This window comes from Alternaria rosae (genome assembly GCF_020736505.1).
Source record: "Alternaria rosae strain MPI-PUGE-AT-0040 chromosome Unknown BKA58scaffold_10, whole genome shotgun sequence".
In the NCBI taxonomy this organism is placed as follows: Eukaryota; Fungi; Ascomycota; class Dothideomycetes; order Pleosporales; family Pleosporaceae; genus Alternaria; species Alternaria rosae.
In genome coordinates this window covers 100,497-115,855 of record NW_025763579.1, presented here as the reverse complement: position 1 = coordinate 115,855, position 15,359 = coordinate 100,497, and the positions used below count along the sequence as shown (strand labels likewise).

The following is a 15,359-nucleotide window of genomic DNA, read 5'->3' as shown; positions in this document are numbered from 1 at the left end:
CGACAGGAGCCTAACATTCGCTCGCATCTGATTGGACACCGCGTCTGAACCCCGACACTTCCTTCTACGCTCCACATCTCGTGCACTCACTTCATATTGATACATTACCCGATAATGCGTTGAGACGTCCTTTCTTTGTCGCCGTGCACCCGGCTCACACTGGTCCACTGGCGTTGACTCCATACAAAATCACAGCCTGACGAGACCGTGTTCCATACTGAGGCGATATCTGAGAAAGCCATTAATTCGCTTCAAGGGCAGACAGCTCAATACAACAGTCGCTTGAGCGATTCAGTGATTTCGTCTTACGCTACTCCTGCATCACAGCCGCCCGTCATGTCTTCTAGTTACTGGGAGTCAACCCAGCGAAAGTTCTGGACTTTTACAAAGCAAGAGCTAGCGCTTGAACGAAAGAGAATGGAAGATGCAGAAAGAAATCTGGTCAACCTATATCCCTTGCCAGATCGAAGGCATCTCAGCATCTACTTTTCGCACCGTACGTAACGTGATGTGGTATGTTGGGTTCTTGCTGACATACCGTAGAATTGTCAAAAATGGCAAGACCGCTGGGAATTCGACAGCAAGCTCTCGCTACTGCTCAAGTATACGTCCGACGATTTTATGCCAAAGTAGAGATCCGAAGGACAAATCCAGCGCTCGTGCTGGCAACAGCATTGTACCTAGCGTGTAAGATGGAGGAATGCCCCCAGCACATTAGAATGGTACTGGCAGAAGCACGACATTGCTGGGGTAAGTCATCCCATACACATACACGAAACGACCCTAACAAGCTCCAGACACATCATTCAACGACGTCTCTAAGATTGGCGAATGCGAATTCACGCTCATCTCCGAGATGAACTCGCAACTAATTCTCCACCACCCATACCGCAGCCTCGCGGAACTGCAGACCCAGTTCCAGCTGACGCAAGAAGAGAATGCTTTAGCATGGTCTATCATCAACGATCACTACCTCACAGATCTCCCTCTCCTTCACGCACCACATGTCATTGCCATCACGGCGATGTTCTTGGCAGTCGTTCTGAAGCCCATCGGCTCACAGGTGAATGCAGCCGGGATGAACAACGCGCTCCAGACGCTGGGAAACGCTCGCGGTGGACAGGGCATGCAGGCGAGGATACAGAAACTCGTCGACTGGCTTGCTGAGAGCAGTGTGGATATCGAGGCTGTGGTTGAGTGCACGCAGGAGTTGATATCATTGTATGAAGTCTGGGAGACGTATACAGATAAGACGTGCAAAGACCAGATTGCGAAGTTTGTCAAGGCAAGGGGTTTGGACAAGTAGATTTTGACTTTGGCTCGAGGGTTTATTATTGTATTAAGCACATTCAACGGCGTTTTGATGTTGGTAGCTCGACGGTACTGTGAGCAGTACATGCACCTTGAATAAATAAGAAGCTGAATACAGGCGGACAGGTATTCACTCCGCAGTCTACAACGTGAGGGACTAGACAGATCTGATTATTCTAACATCGGTGTAGATTTTTGGTTTGTCTACTCATATACGTGGTGCTCCTTGCTTTCTGATGTAATAGGTGACGCGTTTAGCTCTTTTTCGAGTACGCAAACATTCGACCGTTGTGTTTCCGAAGACCTGGTGCCAGACGAAACGGATCCAAGAACATGCAATGCTTGTCAATCACAGCGGCCATGCGCCACCCGCCGCAGCATAGGGCTTCCCCAGGTATCATCACTCCGCTGTGCCACCACGAGCTGCGGCCACCCTGTCGGCGAGCTTATCGCTGTGGTCAGCACTCTAAAGCAGTAAGCAGCCTCACGGTGCGCTTCTCATCGATATAAGTTATGCATCCAACACATGCACTTCGCCTGCTTTCATATAAATTAACACACTCGCGTCGAGTTGCGCATCGCACAGGGTGGAGAGGCGATCAAATGAGCGTGTTTCGAGCTGAAGGTGGTTCTTCATGCGATAAAGCTTGGCCTGTCGCAGGAATGTTTGCGAGTGATGGACGTCACGGCACTTTACTCTGGTCAGGGTCCGCCGAGAAGCTCGCGATGCCCGTCATGGAGTACCCATAACACGACGACATCACACGAAGATGGAGTGACGACAGCCTGCTGCTAAGGCTGTCGATCACTGGACAGGCCGTCGAACGTCCGGGCCGGGCAGAACGAAGACATTGCGCTATTTTGGTCTCAGCTAGTGGCGGCGTCCCATTGGCCAGGGCGCTGTATCCCAGCCGTCGGGACGTCACACGAGATGAAGCCCGGGCGTGTTCGGAAACACTGACGGGTGGAAAACGTCTCGCATGGCCGTCGGCATTTAGACGCTGTTCTCGGAGGTGCAACGGCGTGGACCAGAGGCAGATGTTCGCATGGTGTTGCGCTGGTCAGCAGGTGGTCGTGGTGATGGACAAGGTCTCGCAGCGCGGGCTCAACAAATTCCCATGGGCAGGCGGGTGCTTGAGCTGGCATTCCAGAACATGGGCAGTGCGTCGTAATGGTAGGGATTGGCAGGCGCCGTCGGCAGGGACTCGGCGGCCACGAGCGAATCCTGGCATGGGCTCAACCACGGTGTCAAGCTGCTGCTGGCCGTCGCAGGCACAGGTGCGTTAGCGTTCCAGCGCGCAGCCCTCGAGGCCGCTGTTCAGAAGGCTTCGGGACTTCCACTTGCGATGCGGCCGCCTTTGCCGACGAGGGGACAGACGGTGGTGGCTCGGATGGCCAGCCTGCATTCCCCTGGCGACGGCGGTAGAGGAGCGGAAGAAGCGGTCAGGGCGCAGAAGACGGTGGGTGGTCACTTGCCAGCCAGCTCACAGCCTCGCTGGGCTGGCAGCTCCTAGCGTCATGTGTCGCATAAGGGCTGTTTGACGATGCGCCGCCGCCCGGGGATTTACTTTTGCGCGCATCCTCATCTGAAGTTTATCGATCAGGTGGCCTAGGAGTGCGCGATAGGCCTGGCCGACTATTGAACCAAGCTGTCTTGATGCTGGAGGGATGAAGGCGATGGCTCGGGAGGCGATCCGTCTGCGCACACCTGGCGGCGCCTTTGACCTCGCAGCGCAGAAGCGTGCAGAGAGCGCTAACGGCTAATCCCTGCGACGCTAGAGCGCTTCGAGTCCAAGGGGGCGCGAGGGTGGCGAACTAGCAGGCACCAGAGCCAATCAGGTGGGCTTCGCACTAAAATCGAGGCACTCGGACACCACACATCTCGTTTGACCCAGCCTGTTCATCTCCAGCCCTTTCGCTCTTCCTGCTCCTCGCACTTCTGCACCGCATCTCTCACCACATCTTCTCAGCCTCACATCGCAATACCCGTAGTTAATAACTAAAACCACTCGCATCTCACTCGCACACCTCAGCTGCACCTTGCACCCTCGCCAGCCGCCCCTTTCCGAGCTATACCCCTTTGTTTCGCCTTTGTTGTGGTCGCGCTGCCTGGCTTACAACACAACCCCTCCCCGCCCAACAACAGTCATCCCAACCAACACCACCACAAATCACCACCGCCGCCATGTCGCAATTCTTCAACTATGGTGCCCAGCAGCACCACCCCCAGCACCTCAACGCTCACACGCACAACCACCACGGCGGCCGATCGCGGAGGGCGCCCCGGATCTCGGCCCAGCAGCACAACAAGCAGTTCCGCCAAGTCCGCACCCCCAAGGAGTTCAACGTCGAGCCCCCCACCCTCATCGCATACAAGCGCGATTTCGAGGCCGCCCGCTCATTCGACATCGAGGACGACGAGATGTTCTGCCCCTTCCACCTGCTCACGGAGGATGATGTAAGTCGCCAATATTTGCCACCCGCCCATGTCGTCGACTCCGCCTGAACAGGCGCTGACACTCGATGAACAGTTGCAATCCATCCACTCGTCCGGCTCAGACCGCTCGTCGCTGTCGAGTGGTTCGCCCGAACAGTCGCCGCTCCAGCACCAGCTGCAGCCCACCCCCTCGTTTGTCCTGTCCTCGGCTCCCAACCCGTACACCCCTGTCGGATTCCAACAGAACAACTCGCAAACCAAGCTGCACCAGCCGCTAGCCCAGCGCACACGCAATGCCATCCCCATCGTTGACCCCTCGACACGCGCTGTTGCCAGCCCACCTCCCTCTGTTTCCCCCAACCGACAGATGCAGCAACAGTTCATGTCGCGACGCTGGTAAAGTCTTGCAGGCACGCGACCGAGCGTCTTTATTCGGTCAACATTGCGGCGTCTGTGTTGCTAGGCTAGTGGCTACCTGGATCTAATCCTCTTCTTCTCGATATCCACCGGAGCATCACAACCTCATACTACCGGCTCTCCCTGTATAAATCTACGATATCTTCTTCGACATCTTGGGTATACCACTTGAACGGGGCAACGGCGTTGCAATTATAGCGAAAAACACATCATTTCCGGATAGAGCGCTTTGGTCCTTGCTTTACAAGCGCTAACGCATTAACGGCGGTTTGCACATAACGGTGTTTCTGGGTCTCGCATTTCTGGCCATTCCTATTGGAAAAACTTGTTGGTTACAGAACGGTGTTTCTGTATCTTTGGTGCCCGGCGCGTCTCTACGACGTTGCCATTACAAAGGGTAGATTTCCTATGTGCGGTTGGCTTCTCTCTCTCTCGGGTTTCAAGCGGTCGGTATATACCATTTGTTGGGCGCCTATCTTGCGAAAGCGACGGTGTCTGAGCGTACATGTTGTAGGAGTCATCAATCGGGGTGTTGTCTTTGGGTTCCTCTTCGCATTGTCACAAACACTACTCTTGTTTGGTAGTAGTTGTTTGTTGTACTACGACGCTGGGATGATTCTACGCAGTCATTGGCGCTGGAGTCGCTTTTCCGTCGGTGTCCTCTCTTCTCCATCTCCCTATCTTTTTGTCTTGTTTTTGCCATTTTCCACTGTACGAGGATTTATACGACGACACCCCCCCAAAGGAGTAGGCGTGGGTTGTGTGGTTTGCGATTGATCTTTCTTTCTTGGATGTCCTTTTCCTTACTCGCTATCATGCGATACTCTCTCCTTAGATGAGAGCTCTGTTCTCTCTCTTACCTTATATCTACACGCCTCGATGCTCTTTGGAGTTGTCGGGGGCAGTGACATATCCTAGGAATGGAATATACGCAATCTTTGTTCAAATCATCATATCCACTACGATCTTGCACATTGTGTGAAGTATTGACCAGAGATAAAACAAATATTTGCGAACTTACTATCAGTATGGTACCGAGCATTCTCGTATGGTACCGAGCTGGATAACTCGAGACAGATCGTTATCTAACCCCGCACGCCAACACCACGCCGCGCCCCCCGTTCAAACTTGCTCAGCTCAGCTTCCCAGGGACCATTCAGGTACTAGGCACCTTGCCCCGGACTTCCGACTCGATGCTAGTCTGTGTCCGATCTGACTAAGATCACTGGATGCAGGCTAGTTCAAGGAGGAAGCTATGCCGACCTATAGCCCCCTCTTGGTAACCAATCTGCAGCTTCCCCAGTGGCAGGTGGCGTGAGTTGGCAGGCCACTTTGGTGATGGGTAGAAACCTTAGATAAAGGTGCCTAGGGAAGTTGTCACGAGGAAGCGGGTTGACCGGTGGGTTTAGTCGCTTAGTTTGGTAGTTTGTCTGGGTGGCGCGATGGGTGTGGTGGATTGGTGTGTTATTCTAGATTTGATGCTAACTGGTTAGTGCGCCGCTGCCCTGAGGTGGTTTGCGGCACGTGGTTGGGTTAGCTTGGGGGGTGGTGTGGTAGGAGGGGGATTGAGTGTATTGATTTGTTGTTTGTTTTTGTTGATGGTATTGGCGTTTGAGCTGGGCTGGAATGTAGGAGGAGGCATGGGGAAGGATAGTTTGGTGGGTAGATGGTCAGGCAGTAAACTGTATACTTGGAAAAGAAGGCGTGGAAGAGAATAGGAGTGAAGCCCAGGTAAGGCAAGAGGTTCGAGATATGAAGCTTTTGCTGTGGTTTGCTGGTGACGCGGCTTCTCGGAGACCAGTAGTTTGTATAGTGGCTTAAATTAAGTTTGTCAAGATGTAAGTATGCGTTGAAGGTGCGAAAAGTTTGGGTTTGTTAGGACAAAGAGTGTGCCGAATTCATGTATGTTTTGACAATGCCGAAGAGTTGACTGCGCAGATTGGTTCAATAAACGTAGTTGGGATAGATCTTATATGTATACTTATATACGTATGATGCGGGCATTCTTCATCAGGACAGGCGTACAGGACGAGACTACTTGTTACACGCGATGCATTGTCTGGTCAGCCGCAGCTAGTTAACTGCGAATTCTCCATGGTATTATCATGCAGCCTGTGTTCCTTACATTCACCTCAACAAGCATTAGGCGACAAGGGACGTCTCCTAGCAATCGGATTTCTACATCACAATCATCCACATCATGTTAGAGAATGGTATCACTATGGCCACTCCACACGAACATGACGGAATAAAGACGCGACCGCTCGAAAAGCTTCGTTGTGCTTAGCAATTACTCTATTCTTCGTTCTCTCGGACAAAGTCGCTTTGGACATAGCTTGCCCTGTCTTGTTAGCGTACTAGCTCTGCTTGGGCAGACATCAGAAAATGCTTGCACTAGCATGTACGTCAGTCATCAGTATCACGATGCCAGATTTCATTCCGGTTAATGTCGCTCTTTCTCGATCCTTTTACACTGACGTGTGGTATATGATGCTGAGGGTCAAGACGGTGGCATGGGTGGGTGCTCGTGGCTGGATATTAATCATCCGAGTGAAGATGCGGTATCAACAACCAATGGAACCAGGGGCCTATCTAAGACGAGCAGTAAGTGCTCCGTAGATGGCATATCACATCCAACCTGAACAGGAAACCCCCAAGCGGGTTCTCTCGCCTAAGAGTGCAAGGTGCTGCAAATCTAGGCCGGCGAACACGTCGAATTAGGACAAACTCATAGTATGCATGCAAGCTTTTCTGACGTATATACAGAAGTAGCGTCATCGACGTCTGCATTCCTGGACCTGGTACATAAGAAGTCACGGGGATGGCTTCCTGGTAAGACCTACCTCGTACCGTACGTTATCTAGGACCGACCTCACGATGTTTCCAAATGCTACCGGCGCCAGTTCGCTCACATCCCGCTCACCGTCTACACTATCGTCCACGATAATCGCACACACTCCTCCCCCTACGCAGCATGACCAAACGCCCAGCAGCGGGGACGGAGGACAAAATGCATCGCGAGATGAGAAAAACAAGGAGACCGACCTAGAGAGTGCAGCGCACACTGTAGAAAAGATATCCCTCTTCCAAGAGATCATGTTCGTCACAACCGTGTGCACTTCACAACTGTATACCCGTAATCCGCACCTTTCCTGCTCACAACAAAGAACCGTTGCTCCCCAGACACATCTTTTCTAACACCAACACAGAGGCTGGTATCGGCCAAACCATATCCATCATTCACGTCATCGGCGATAGCTTTGGTGTTACGAATCAGCTTGAGCTACCCTGGCTCATCGCAGGCTTCAGTCTGACTGTCGGCACTTTCATCCTCTTTTCCGGTCGGCTGGGTGATATCTACGGCTACAAGCGTATGCTTATCATCGGTTTCGCGTGGTATGCGCTGTGGTCTGCTGTCTCCGGATTCGCGGTATGGTCGAATAAGGTGTTGTTCATCTTCGCCCGCGTGCTGGCTGGCATAGGACCGGCCATCTGTTTGCCGAATGCACTTGCCATCTTGGGTGCTTCATACCAGCCTGGTCGGCGAAAGTCGATGGTCTTTGCCATATTTGCAGCAACGGCTCCGGGGGGTGTTGTGGGTGGTGCGTGTTTTGCTGGCATTTTCGACTTGGCGTGGTGGCCGTGGACGTTCTGGTCTTTTGCGTAAGTCGGGTGTGATACATACGTAGACGGACTAGCTAACGGTGCTGGCAGTATCGCCATTCTTTGCTCTATTGGTCTTACCATGGTATTTGTACCCAGTCCTCCGCCTAAGCTGGCCGACAGAGTGGGTCAGTCCATCAAAGATCATCTTTTGGAGCTCGATGTCGCCGGAGCGACTACTGGCATACTCGGTCTCATCCTGTTCAACTTCGCATGGAACCAGGCGGCCATCAGCGGCTGGGACTCACCAGAATGCATAGTCACACTGGTTTTTGGGATTGGCTCTATGGCACTCTTCTTCTGGGTCGAGATAAATTGGGCACCATCGCCACTGATTCCCTTCGAAGTGCTCGGCATGGAGAACGTGTTCATCATTCTGGCCATGTTCGGAGGGTGGGCCAGCTTTGGTATATGGTTCTTCTATACCTGGCAGTTTGTCCTGGAGATACGGGGCACCCCTCCGCTGCTGGCGGTGGCTTACTTCTCGCCGTGTGTCGTCTCGGGTGCGATGGCTTCGATATCGACAGGGCTGCTGATGCATCGGCTGGGACCCTCGATCATCATGATACTGGCAATGATGGCATTTCTTGTCGGCAACTTTCTTATCGCTTTCTGGCCCACGGAACAAATCTACTGGGGTCAGCTGTTTGTCGCTATGCTCATCATGCCTTGGGGCATGGACATGAGTTTCCCGGCAGCAACGCTCGTGTTGTCGAACGCGCTTCCCGCCGAGCAACAAGGCGTGGCTGCAAGTCTCATCAACACTGTAGTTAACTACAGCATCTCGCTTGGTCTGGGGTTTGCCAGCACAGTCGAAGTCAACGTCAATCACAGCGGTGCTGATGTGGAATTGGGGTATCGAGGTGCAATGTACACAGCCATTGGGTTTGCGGGTCTTGGTTTGTGCATCTCCATCGCCGCTTTGGTATACGAGTGGTACAAGACGGGCAAGCAGATATTGGGAACTGCGACACCATGGCCGAGACCGGGAGCTGAGGTGTAGCCGATACTTTGTTTTGAGCCAGGTGGCATCTGAGCAGCTGACCACAAGATCCAGATGGCTACTGGTACGTTATGCTGAAAATTGGGTGGGCGGCATATTCACAAGAGCCTCTGCAGATCTAGGCCTCAGCTAGCCGTCGCAAGGGCATGACTAATGAGGCTCCGTCGAGTGGCTGACAGGAATCGGCCAATGTTCGTAATGGTGATTGCCGGCTGGGGAAAGTATGACGTCGTGTGCTGGAGCTAGTCACGTCTACTAACCGAGGAACGTGTGTTTTCTCCAGCATACCAACCTTTCCTTCTGAACTGTCCATCTGCCAAGTTTGCAAGCTCTTTCCATACTACTCAAATACTTCATCGACTCAATTGACCTTCCTTCCTCCTGTCAAACTACACGAACACAACGAAACACATCCGGAGTTAGAAGCCCCGAGCTATACCGCCGAAACCCCGCAAACTTCCCTCCACATAAACACCCCCGAAACCAGTCATGTCCGCTATCCGTGCCTTCGCGACCCGTCGCGCTCCCTTTGCCTTTGCTCAGCGTGCCGCTTTCTCCCAGTCAATAGCCCGCACCGCTGGCAAGGAGTCGGCTCTCCGTACGTCCGCCCGCCCAAACTCGGCTTAGCAACCAGCACAGCAGACCTGAATGCGTGCCAATGCTATGTTGAGAGAAGGAATTGAGCTGACATAGTGCACAGACTCCGAGAACCGCGCCGAGGAGATCGAGAAGAAGAAGCAGGAGCAGCTCAACAAGAAGAAGGACGGCAAGCAACACTGGGAGGAGCAGCTTGCCAGTGACAGCGAGAGCGCTGTAAGTTGCATCACCCTCTTCAGGAAGATGGAAGGACAGAAACGTGAGGGCATTGGCTAACAGAGAGTATAGGTCAAGGCGGATCGTTCCGAGACCGGCAAGGACACCAAGGAGCAGATCAAGGAGCTGCAGGAGGAGACCAAGAAGGTCGGCCAGTAAATATGATGCATACGACATACGAGCTCAAGATATAAGACCTCCTTGCGAGCTACAAAAGTACGCCGGGCGCCAGATCACCCTGGCTCATACTGAGAAGGGAGCGGCGGAAGGGAAAATGGGATCATAGCATGATGAGCTATCTGCAGTACCCAATTGATACGATTAATTCAGTCACACTTCACGAATTACCTCTTGCTCTACGAATACCACGTTTTCTCCAGATTATGTTGCTTTTCTCCACAATAGCTGACCTCCTGTCACAGACTACCTTGCAGCGACAAGCCCCACAGTAATGCCAACTGCGACCCACCGTGTTCCTCCAGACGCGTAACACAACACATGAAAGCCGGATACTATCAACGGCACCACATCAGCGCGTCATGTCGTCACCAGCCACCAAGGAATCAAAGGTGCACTATGATCCATTGGACATCGCATCTAGAGTGCAACTAATCTACCAATTTTACGACGTCCTGGGACCACTTTAAACCCTACACAACCTCCCACTATCAAGATCATACTCCCACCCCTCGGTCCCCACCCCCGAAAGCACAAACAAACTCCCACTCGGATCATACTTCCTCTTCACCTCCACTAACCTCTCATACCCCTCCCCGTAAAACACCTCCTGGAACCCGTTCACATACGGATTCGCTTCATTCATATACGCTCCCGAACTCGGCGCCCACTCCTCCCACATCGGCTCTTTCACAGCGTTGTGCCATTCGGCGCCGATGCTCAACGCGCGCTTCGCAGAGCCCGCGGCACGCGAATCGATGGTAGCGCCTGTGGCGATGAAATGCAGATATGCGGTGCGCCAGCTGGGGTGTAAGGCGCCCCAGTGCTGAGATGGGGTGGAGTGCACGCCGGGCCCGCCTGAGAGGCCGATGGTGGCGTAGTTTCCGGGGTTGGTGTTGTTTTGACTTGCCATGGCGGTTTTTAGGTAGGAGATCATCTTGGTGTGAGGTGTGAAGACTAGTTCGGCGCGGCCGAGGAGCCGGGAAGAGGTGAGGGATTCGCCGCCTGCGACGTTGTCGCCAGATATGGTGGTGAAAAAGGAGGGGTAGTTGGGGTGGGTTGATGTTGAGAGTGTGGTTGTGACTAGCGAGGTGTTTGTGCTGGTGGTGTTGGTGTTCGATGCTAACAATTCTGTTAAGATGGGTTGAACGAGCGCCTCGACAGCAGCGGGCGTGGTGTTGAAAGCCCAGAAGACTTGGTTGAGTCCAATACCCGTGAACGGACCGTTTGAAATATCGATATCAGGGAAGAATTTCGGTGCCGTACTTCCTACTGCAACGGTTGCGGCGCCTGCGAGTCCAGCGTCCATGAGATCGGGTAGTGCACTGAGCCAACTGGCTACTGCCGACCATGACGCTTCCATACTGGCGTTTGTACTACCTTTCGGCTTGATCTGTACACTTGCCATGACGACGTTGCGCGGAGCTGGGTAGTGCTTGATCACGTACTCGGTTACAACGCCATATTGTCCTGCACCACCACCGCGCAGTGCCCAGAAGAGATCTTGATTCTGGACTTCGTTGGCGACAAGCACATGTCCGGTGGTAGTTACCACGGTCATCTGGAGTACCTGGCTTGATGCCAAACCGTAGGTCGAAGCCAACGGGCCATGACCACCGCCTTGGATGTAACCACCCAAACCCACACTGGGGTCCTGGCCTGTTGTCACGACCCGACCTTGGCTTGTTGCGAAAGAGAGGACGTTGCCCCATTGCTGGCCGCTGCCGACAATGAAAACATCTTCGGCTGGGGAAGAGCTGTTGGAGATACGCCAGGCTGTGTCGCGAGTCAAGTTGCGGAAGTTACGGGTCCAGATTGAGAGGGAGAAAGCGCCGCTTGACCTGTGAGAGTGTTATCAGCTTCATGTCCTCCACGTGTTCAAGAAAACAGATACGTACCGTCCATTAAGATCATGACCCGTCCCCTTAACCACAATCCTTATATTCCTCTCAGCAGCCCACTTCATCGCAAAAGCCACATCAACCTCCTCCGTCGAATTAACAATATACTGCGGCAATCCACCTATCGTACACCCTTGCTTCTCTGAATAGCTCCCCACTTCATCCGGTAAACAAGAGTTATTCGCGTAAAGCTGGTAGTCAATTGATTCAGGCTGCTGAGAGTGCCAGGTTCCGTTTGACCAGTTATCGTTGACTTCTTGACACGGTAGAGGGGAGGTGAAGGTGGTATTGGTGGAGGGCCAGCATGATGATGCGACCGGTACGGTGCGGATTAGAGATCCGTTGATTGTGTTGTTTAGCGACGACCATTCTGAGAGCGTAGGCCATGATGCGTCGGAGGGGGTTGTGCGACAGAATGGTGCAAGTGGTGTTGATGCTGCGCTTGCGAGAGCAGGAGCGAAGAGGGTGAGGTATCGCAACATGATGAAAATGAAGCGACGAAAGGAACGAACAAGTATTTGATGAGATGACTCGAAATCCGTACGGTGTCGACATATTTATACGTCGTTGAGATTTGTTCAACTCTCGTTTACTCGTGTTACCTCTCTTTCTCGTATTCTCTCTCTTCTCGTATTCGCGGCTCTTACGCACTTCGCCACAGTGGGTTTACCAAAGCGCGTCGCGAAAGCCGCATCTTCGACTCAGTGTTTTCTTGTGATGCCCTCCCATTTTTCGAGATATTTGAGAGAAAAGTTGAACACCCTAGAGCCTACTTTAACGTCAGATCATCTACTTTGCACATTTGCGCCGTGCTGGGGTTTGGGTGGTAAACGACCCCATTAATGAGATATTCGCCCTTATCATTGATGCCAGAGATGAGATCGAAGACGGAGCCGGTAGGGTAATGGTGACTGTAGATCGCGCGAATGTGGGCTTTCTGTTGCGTTAGTCATGTGATTGTGAAGGGAACAGCCTTTCTACATACAGATGATGGTAGCTTTGAGCGCTTCTTCTTCCTGTGCTGGGTTACGCATGCTTACTGTTAACAATAGAGACTCCAGGCTGAGTGTAGTGTAGACGCAGAAAGCAGGAGGTACAAGACGAATCCTAGATACTTGTGCGCTGAGAGCAGAGTTTGTATCCGCACCTTTGCATTTGCTATGGTCCGATGACGCGCTTGCAATCAAGCAGAACAGGCGCGAACTTGTTAGAATTGAGACGGAGGATTGTGATTCCTCTTATGCTACATACACACCCCCTCCCAAGCACCCCAAGCACCCCTACTCTCCACCCCCATCCATCGCATCCCCATTCTCTTCTGCAGCCGCCTTCGCAGCCTGCGCCATCTTCCACTTCTGCGCATTCGCCATAAGCTTCGCCAACTTCGCCGCGCTCTCGTCGTCCGCCGGGAAAACATAATCGACATACTCCTCGAAGCTGTCGTCGTCCAACTTTCTCCTCTTCTTGACCTTGCGGGGCATTTGTTTCTCGATCTTGTCCTTGTCCTCCGCTGTTCCATGAACATCTTCGAACGCTTTCCACGCAGAGAGGAGTGCCACGCGGTCTTCTTTAAGATCCTTCTCCTTGAGTCTGGTATGCGCTCGGGTGAAGACTTCGCGAGCGCGGGATTTGGCGAGCTCGCTGATTGTTTCGTCGTCTTCGGGGGTGGTTTCGTCGGGTACGCCAAGTTCGAATTGCGCGTAGGAGAGCCATACTTTGACGTGGTCTGTCTTTTCGAGGAGGCGCTCATATAATGCGCGTGTGCGGCCGTATTCGCCTTCTTCCTCTTCGAAGTCGATGTATGCTTTCCATAGAACTTCCGGCATGTCCATCTCTTGAGTGTCAACAGCGATTTCAAAAATGCTTCGCGCACGGTCAAGGTCGTCGAGACCACGCTCAAGGTTGGCGAAGTTGATCCATGTGTGGCAGTTCGAGCCGTTCCACTCGATGTACTTGGTGTAAAGCTGCCGACAACGGTTGAACTCAAACAGCTTCATCTCCAGTTCAATGTAGCCCTTGAAGAGCTTGTCCTTAGGACACATGCCCAGACTTTGACCCAGTAGCTTACGTGCAGCGGTGAGCTCACCCTGTCGCACCAAGAAGTGAGCAAAAGCCAACCATACTTTGGCGAATGTGAAGCGCTTGTGTGGCAGCAAACGTATGCACTCTTGGTATATTTGACGCGTTCGCTCAACGTCGTGCGAAACTGTCTCCTCCCATACTGCGTAGAACAGCCAAAGATATATGTAGCGTCTCCAGTGGCGCTTCTCCTGTGTGGGTGGTATCTGGGCGATTGCTCGCTCGTATATGTCTCGGACTCGGTCGGGGTTGCCAGACGTTTCTTCCAGTCGGGCAAAATCAATCCAGCTGTCGTAGTTCTTGGGGTTCTCCTTGATTTGCTCCTCGTAGTGTACACGTCGTTTGGACAGGATTACGTCCTCGATACCATCCCGGTCTCCGTATTGCTTCTCGAAGGTTGTGAAGGCTTTGTGTAGGTTGACCGATTTCGATCGTGGCATACGATCCAGAGCGAACTTGTAAATGGCTCGGGCACGTTCCAGCTCTTTCAGTCTCGCTTCAAACTTCGCGTATGCCATGAAAAGCTTCTCGTCCATGAACTCATCTCCAAGTGTAGTGACGGCGGTTCCATAGACATCGCGCACGAGGTCGCTGGTGCCATTCTCCTCCTCAAACTTGGCCCATTTGATCCAGTTCTTGGGTTCCGGATGAACGACCGTAAAGCGCTCGAAGATTGCCCGGCATCTCTCAAATTCGCCGTGTCTCTTCTCCAACTTGATGTATGAGCTCCATGCCGCCTCCTCAGGCTCCCACTGCATCCAGCGTTCGAAGACTGAGCGGGCACCGTCGATGTTGCCGAGCGTCTCCTCCATATAGACATACTTGTACCATAGCTTGTCGACTCGCGGAAGAATGGTAACGGCGCGGTCGAGAAGGTTACGGGCATGCTGGACATTGCGGTGCTTCATCTCACTCTCAATGTATCGCAACCATAACGGGACGGAGGTTGAGTCCACATCGAGAGCTCGTTCGAAGATGCTTCGAGCACGTCGAAATTCCTTCTGCTCCAGCTCCCAGGAAGCATAGCGCATCCAGTTGTTCATGTTGATACGGTTCCGCCGCACATAGTCCTCGAACTCCTTCCTCTTCCTCCCCTGAAACTCGTGCAGCTCCTCAATATCGGCAAAGCGCTGGGTTGGCGCCTTGAGCTTCTCATCTTGACGGTCGACGGCTTCCCTCAACAATTGTTCGGCAGAGATCTGGACAGCCGCCGCGGCCTTGTTCTTGACCCGCGGGGGTCCTCGTGAGGCCTCCATATTGGCGTTCGAATATGGCGATCGAGGGTATTATATGGGAGGTAATGGTATGCGCGCGATGGTGAGATCGGAGGAGGCGCACGTCGGTCGTAAAGGCTGTCGCGCCTTGCTCGTGTGGTAGTAAGAGAGCTCAAAAGGTTGGTCCGGATCGCTCCAACCGCCGAACACGTGATCGCGGATGCCTACGCAGTACGACTACGGTACAATAGCTTGGCGATAGCAATTGTCGTATGTGTGTCGTCGTTCTGCGATGCGACAAGATTATTCTGTAACGTGAGAACGCGACTGCCTTAGCGCAACTT

The 15,359-nt window shown here is 53.0% G+C and overlaps 6 protein-coding genes across 6 annotated transcripts; 4 read left to right on the top strand and 2 right to left on the bottom strand.

Annotated features, from left to right (window-relative positions):
• Positions 1–23: 23 nt before the first annotated feature.
• BKA58DRAFT_367612 (cyclin-like protein) lies at positions 24–1,306 on the top strand (the record flags this gene model as incomplete). Its single annotated transcript, XM_046168918.1, has 3 exons — positions 24–496; positions 544–750; positions 792–1,306. The coding sequence occupies exons 1-3, from the start codon at positions 337–339 to the stop codon at positions 1,304–1,306; spliced, it is 882 nt and encodes a 293-aa protein (XP_046021079.1). The 5' UTR covers positions 24–336.
• A 2,190-nt stretch (positions 1,307–3,496) lies between these two features.
• On the top strand, positions 3,497–4,148 carry BKA58DRAFT_414081 (uncharacterized protein; the record flags this gene model as incomplete). Its single annotated transcript, XM_046172463.1, has 2 exons — positions 3,497–3,769; positions 3,843–4,148. 2 exons carry the CDS (start codon positions 3,497–3,499, stop codon positions 4,146–4,148), a joined length of 579 nt encoding a protein of 192 aa, XP_046021078.1.
• Positions 4,149–7,042: 2,894 nt separating this feature from the next.
• Positions 7,043–9,076, top strand: BKA58DRAFT_448313 (major facilitator superfamily-domain-containing protein; the record flags this gene model as incomplete). The annotated part of the gene is made up of 3 exons (XM_046174274.1): positions 7,043–7,301; positions 7,375–7,828; positions 7,880–9,076. The coding sequence occupies 3 exons, from the start codon at positions 7,043–7,045 to the stop codon at positions 8,829–8,831; spliced, it is 1,665 nt and encodes a 554-aa protein (XP_046021077.1). The 3' UTR covers positions 8,832–9,076.
• Positions 9,077–9,121: 45 nt separating this feature from the next.
• On the top strand, positions 9,122–10,009 carry BKA58DRAFT_391902 (uncharacterized protein). Its single transcript, XM_046170959.1, has 3 exons — positions 9,122–9,429; positions 9,532–9,644; positions 9,717–10,009. The coding sequence occupies exons 1-3, from the start codon at positions 9,321–9,323 to the stop codon at positions 9,801–9,803; spliced, it is 309 nt and encodes a 102-aa protein (XP_046021076.1). The 5' UTR covers positions 9,122–9,320; the 3' UTR covers positions 9,804–10,009.
• A 163-nt stretch (positions 10,010–10,172) lies between these two features.
• BKA58DRAFT_391900 (uncharacterized protein) lies at positions 10,173–12,208 on the bottom strand. The gene is made up of 2 exons (XM_046170958.1): positions 11,720–12,208; positions 10,173–11,662 (listed from the first exon to the last, which is right to left on the bottom strand). The coding sequence occupies exons 1-2, from the start codon at positions 12,202–12,204 to the stop codon at positions 10,288–10,290; spliced, it is 1,860 nt and encodes a 619-aa protein (XP_046021075.1). The 5' UTR covers positions 12,205–12,208; the 3' UTR covers positions 10,173–10,287.
• Positions 12,209–12,986: 778 nt separating this feature from the next.
• Positions 12,987–15,312, bottom strand: BKA58DRAFT_391898 (uncharacterized protein). Its single transcript, XM_046170957.1, has one exon. The coding sequence runs from the start codon at positions 15,055–15,057 to the stop codon at positions 13,003–13,005; it is 2,055 nt and encodes a 684-aa protein (XP_046021074.1). The 5' UTR covers positions 15,058–15,312; the 3' UTR covers positions 12,987–13,002.
• Between the last annotated feature and the right edge of the window lie 47 nt (positions 15,313–15,359).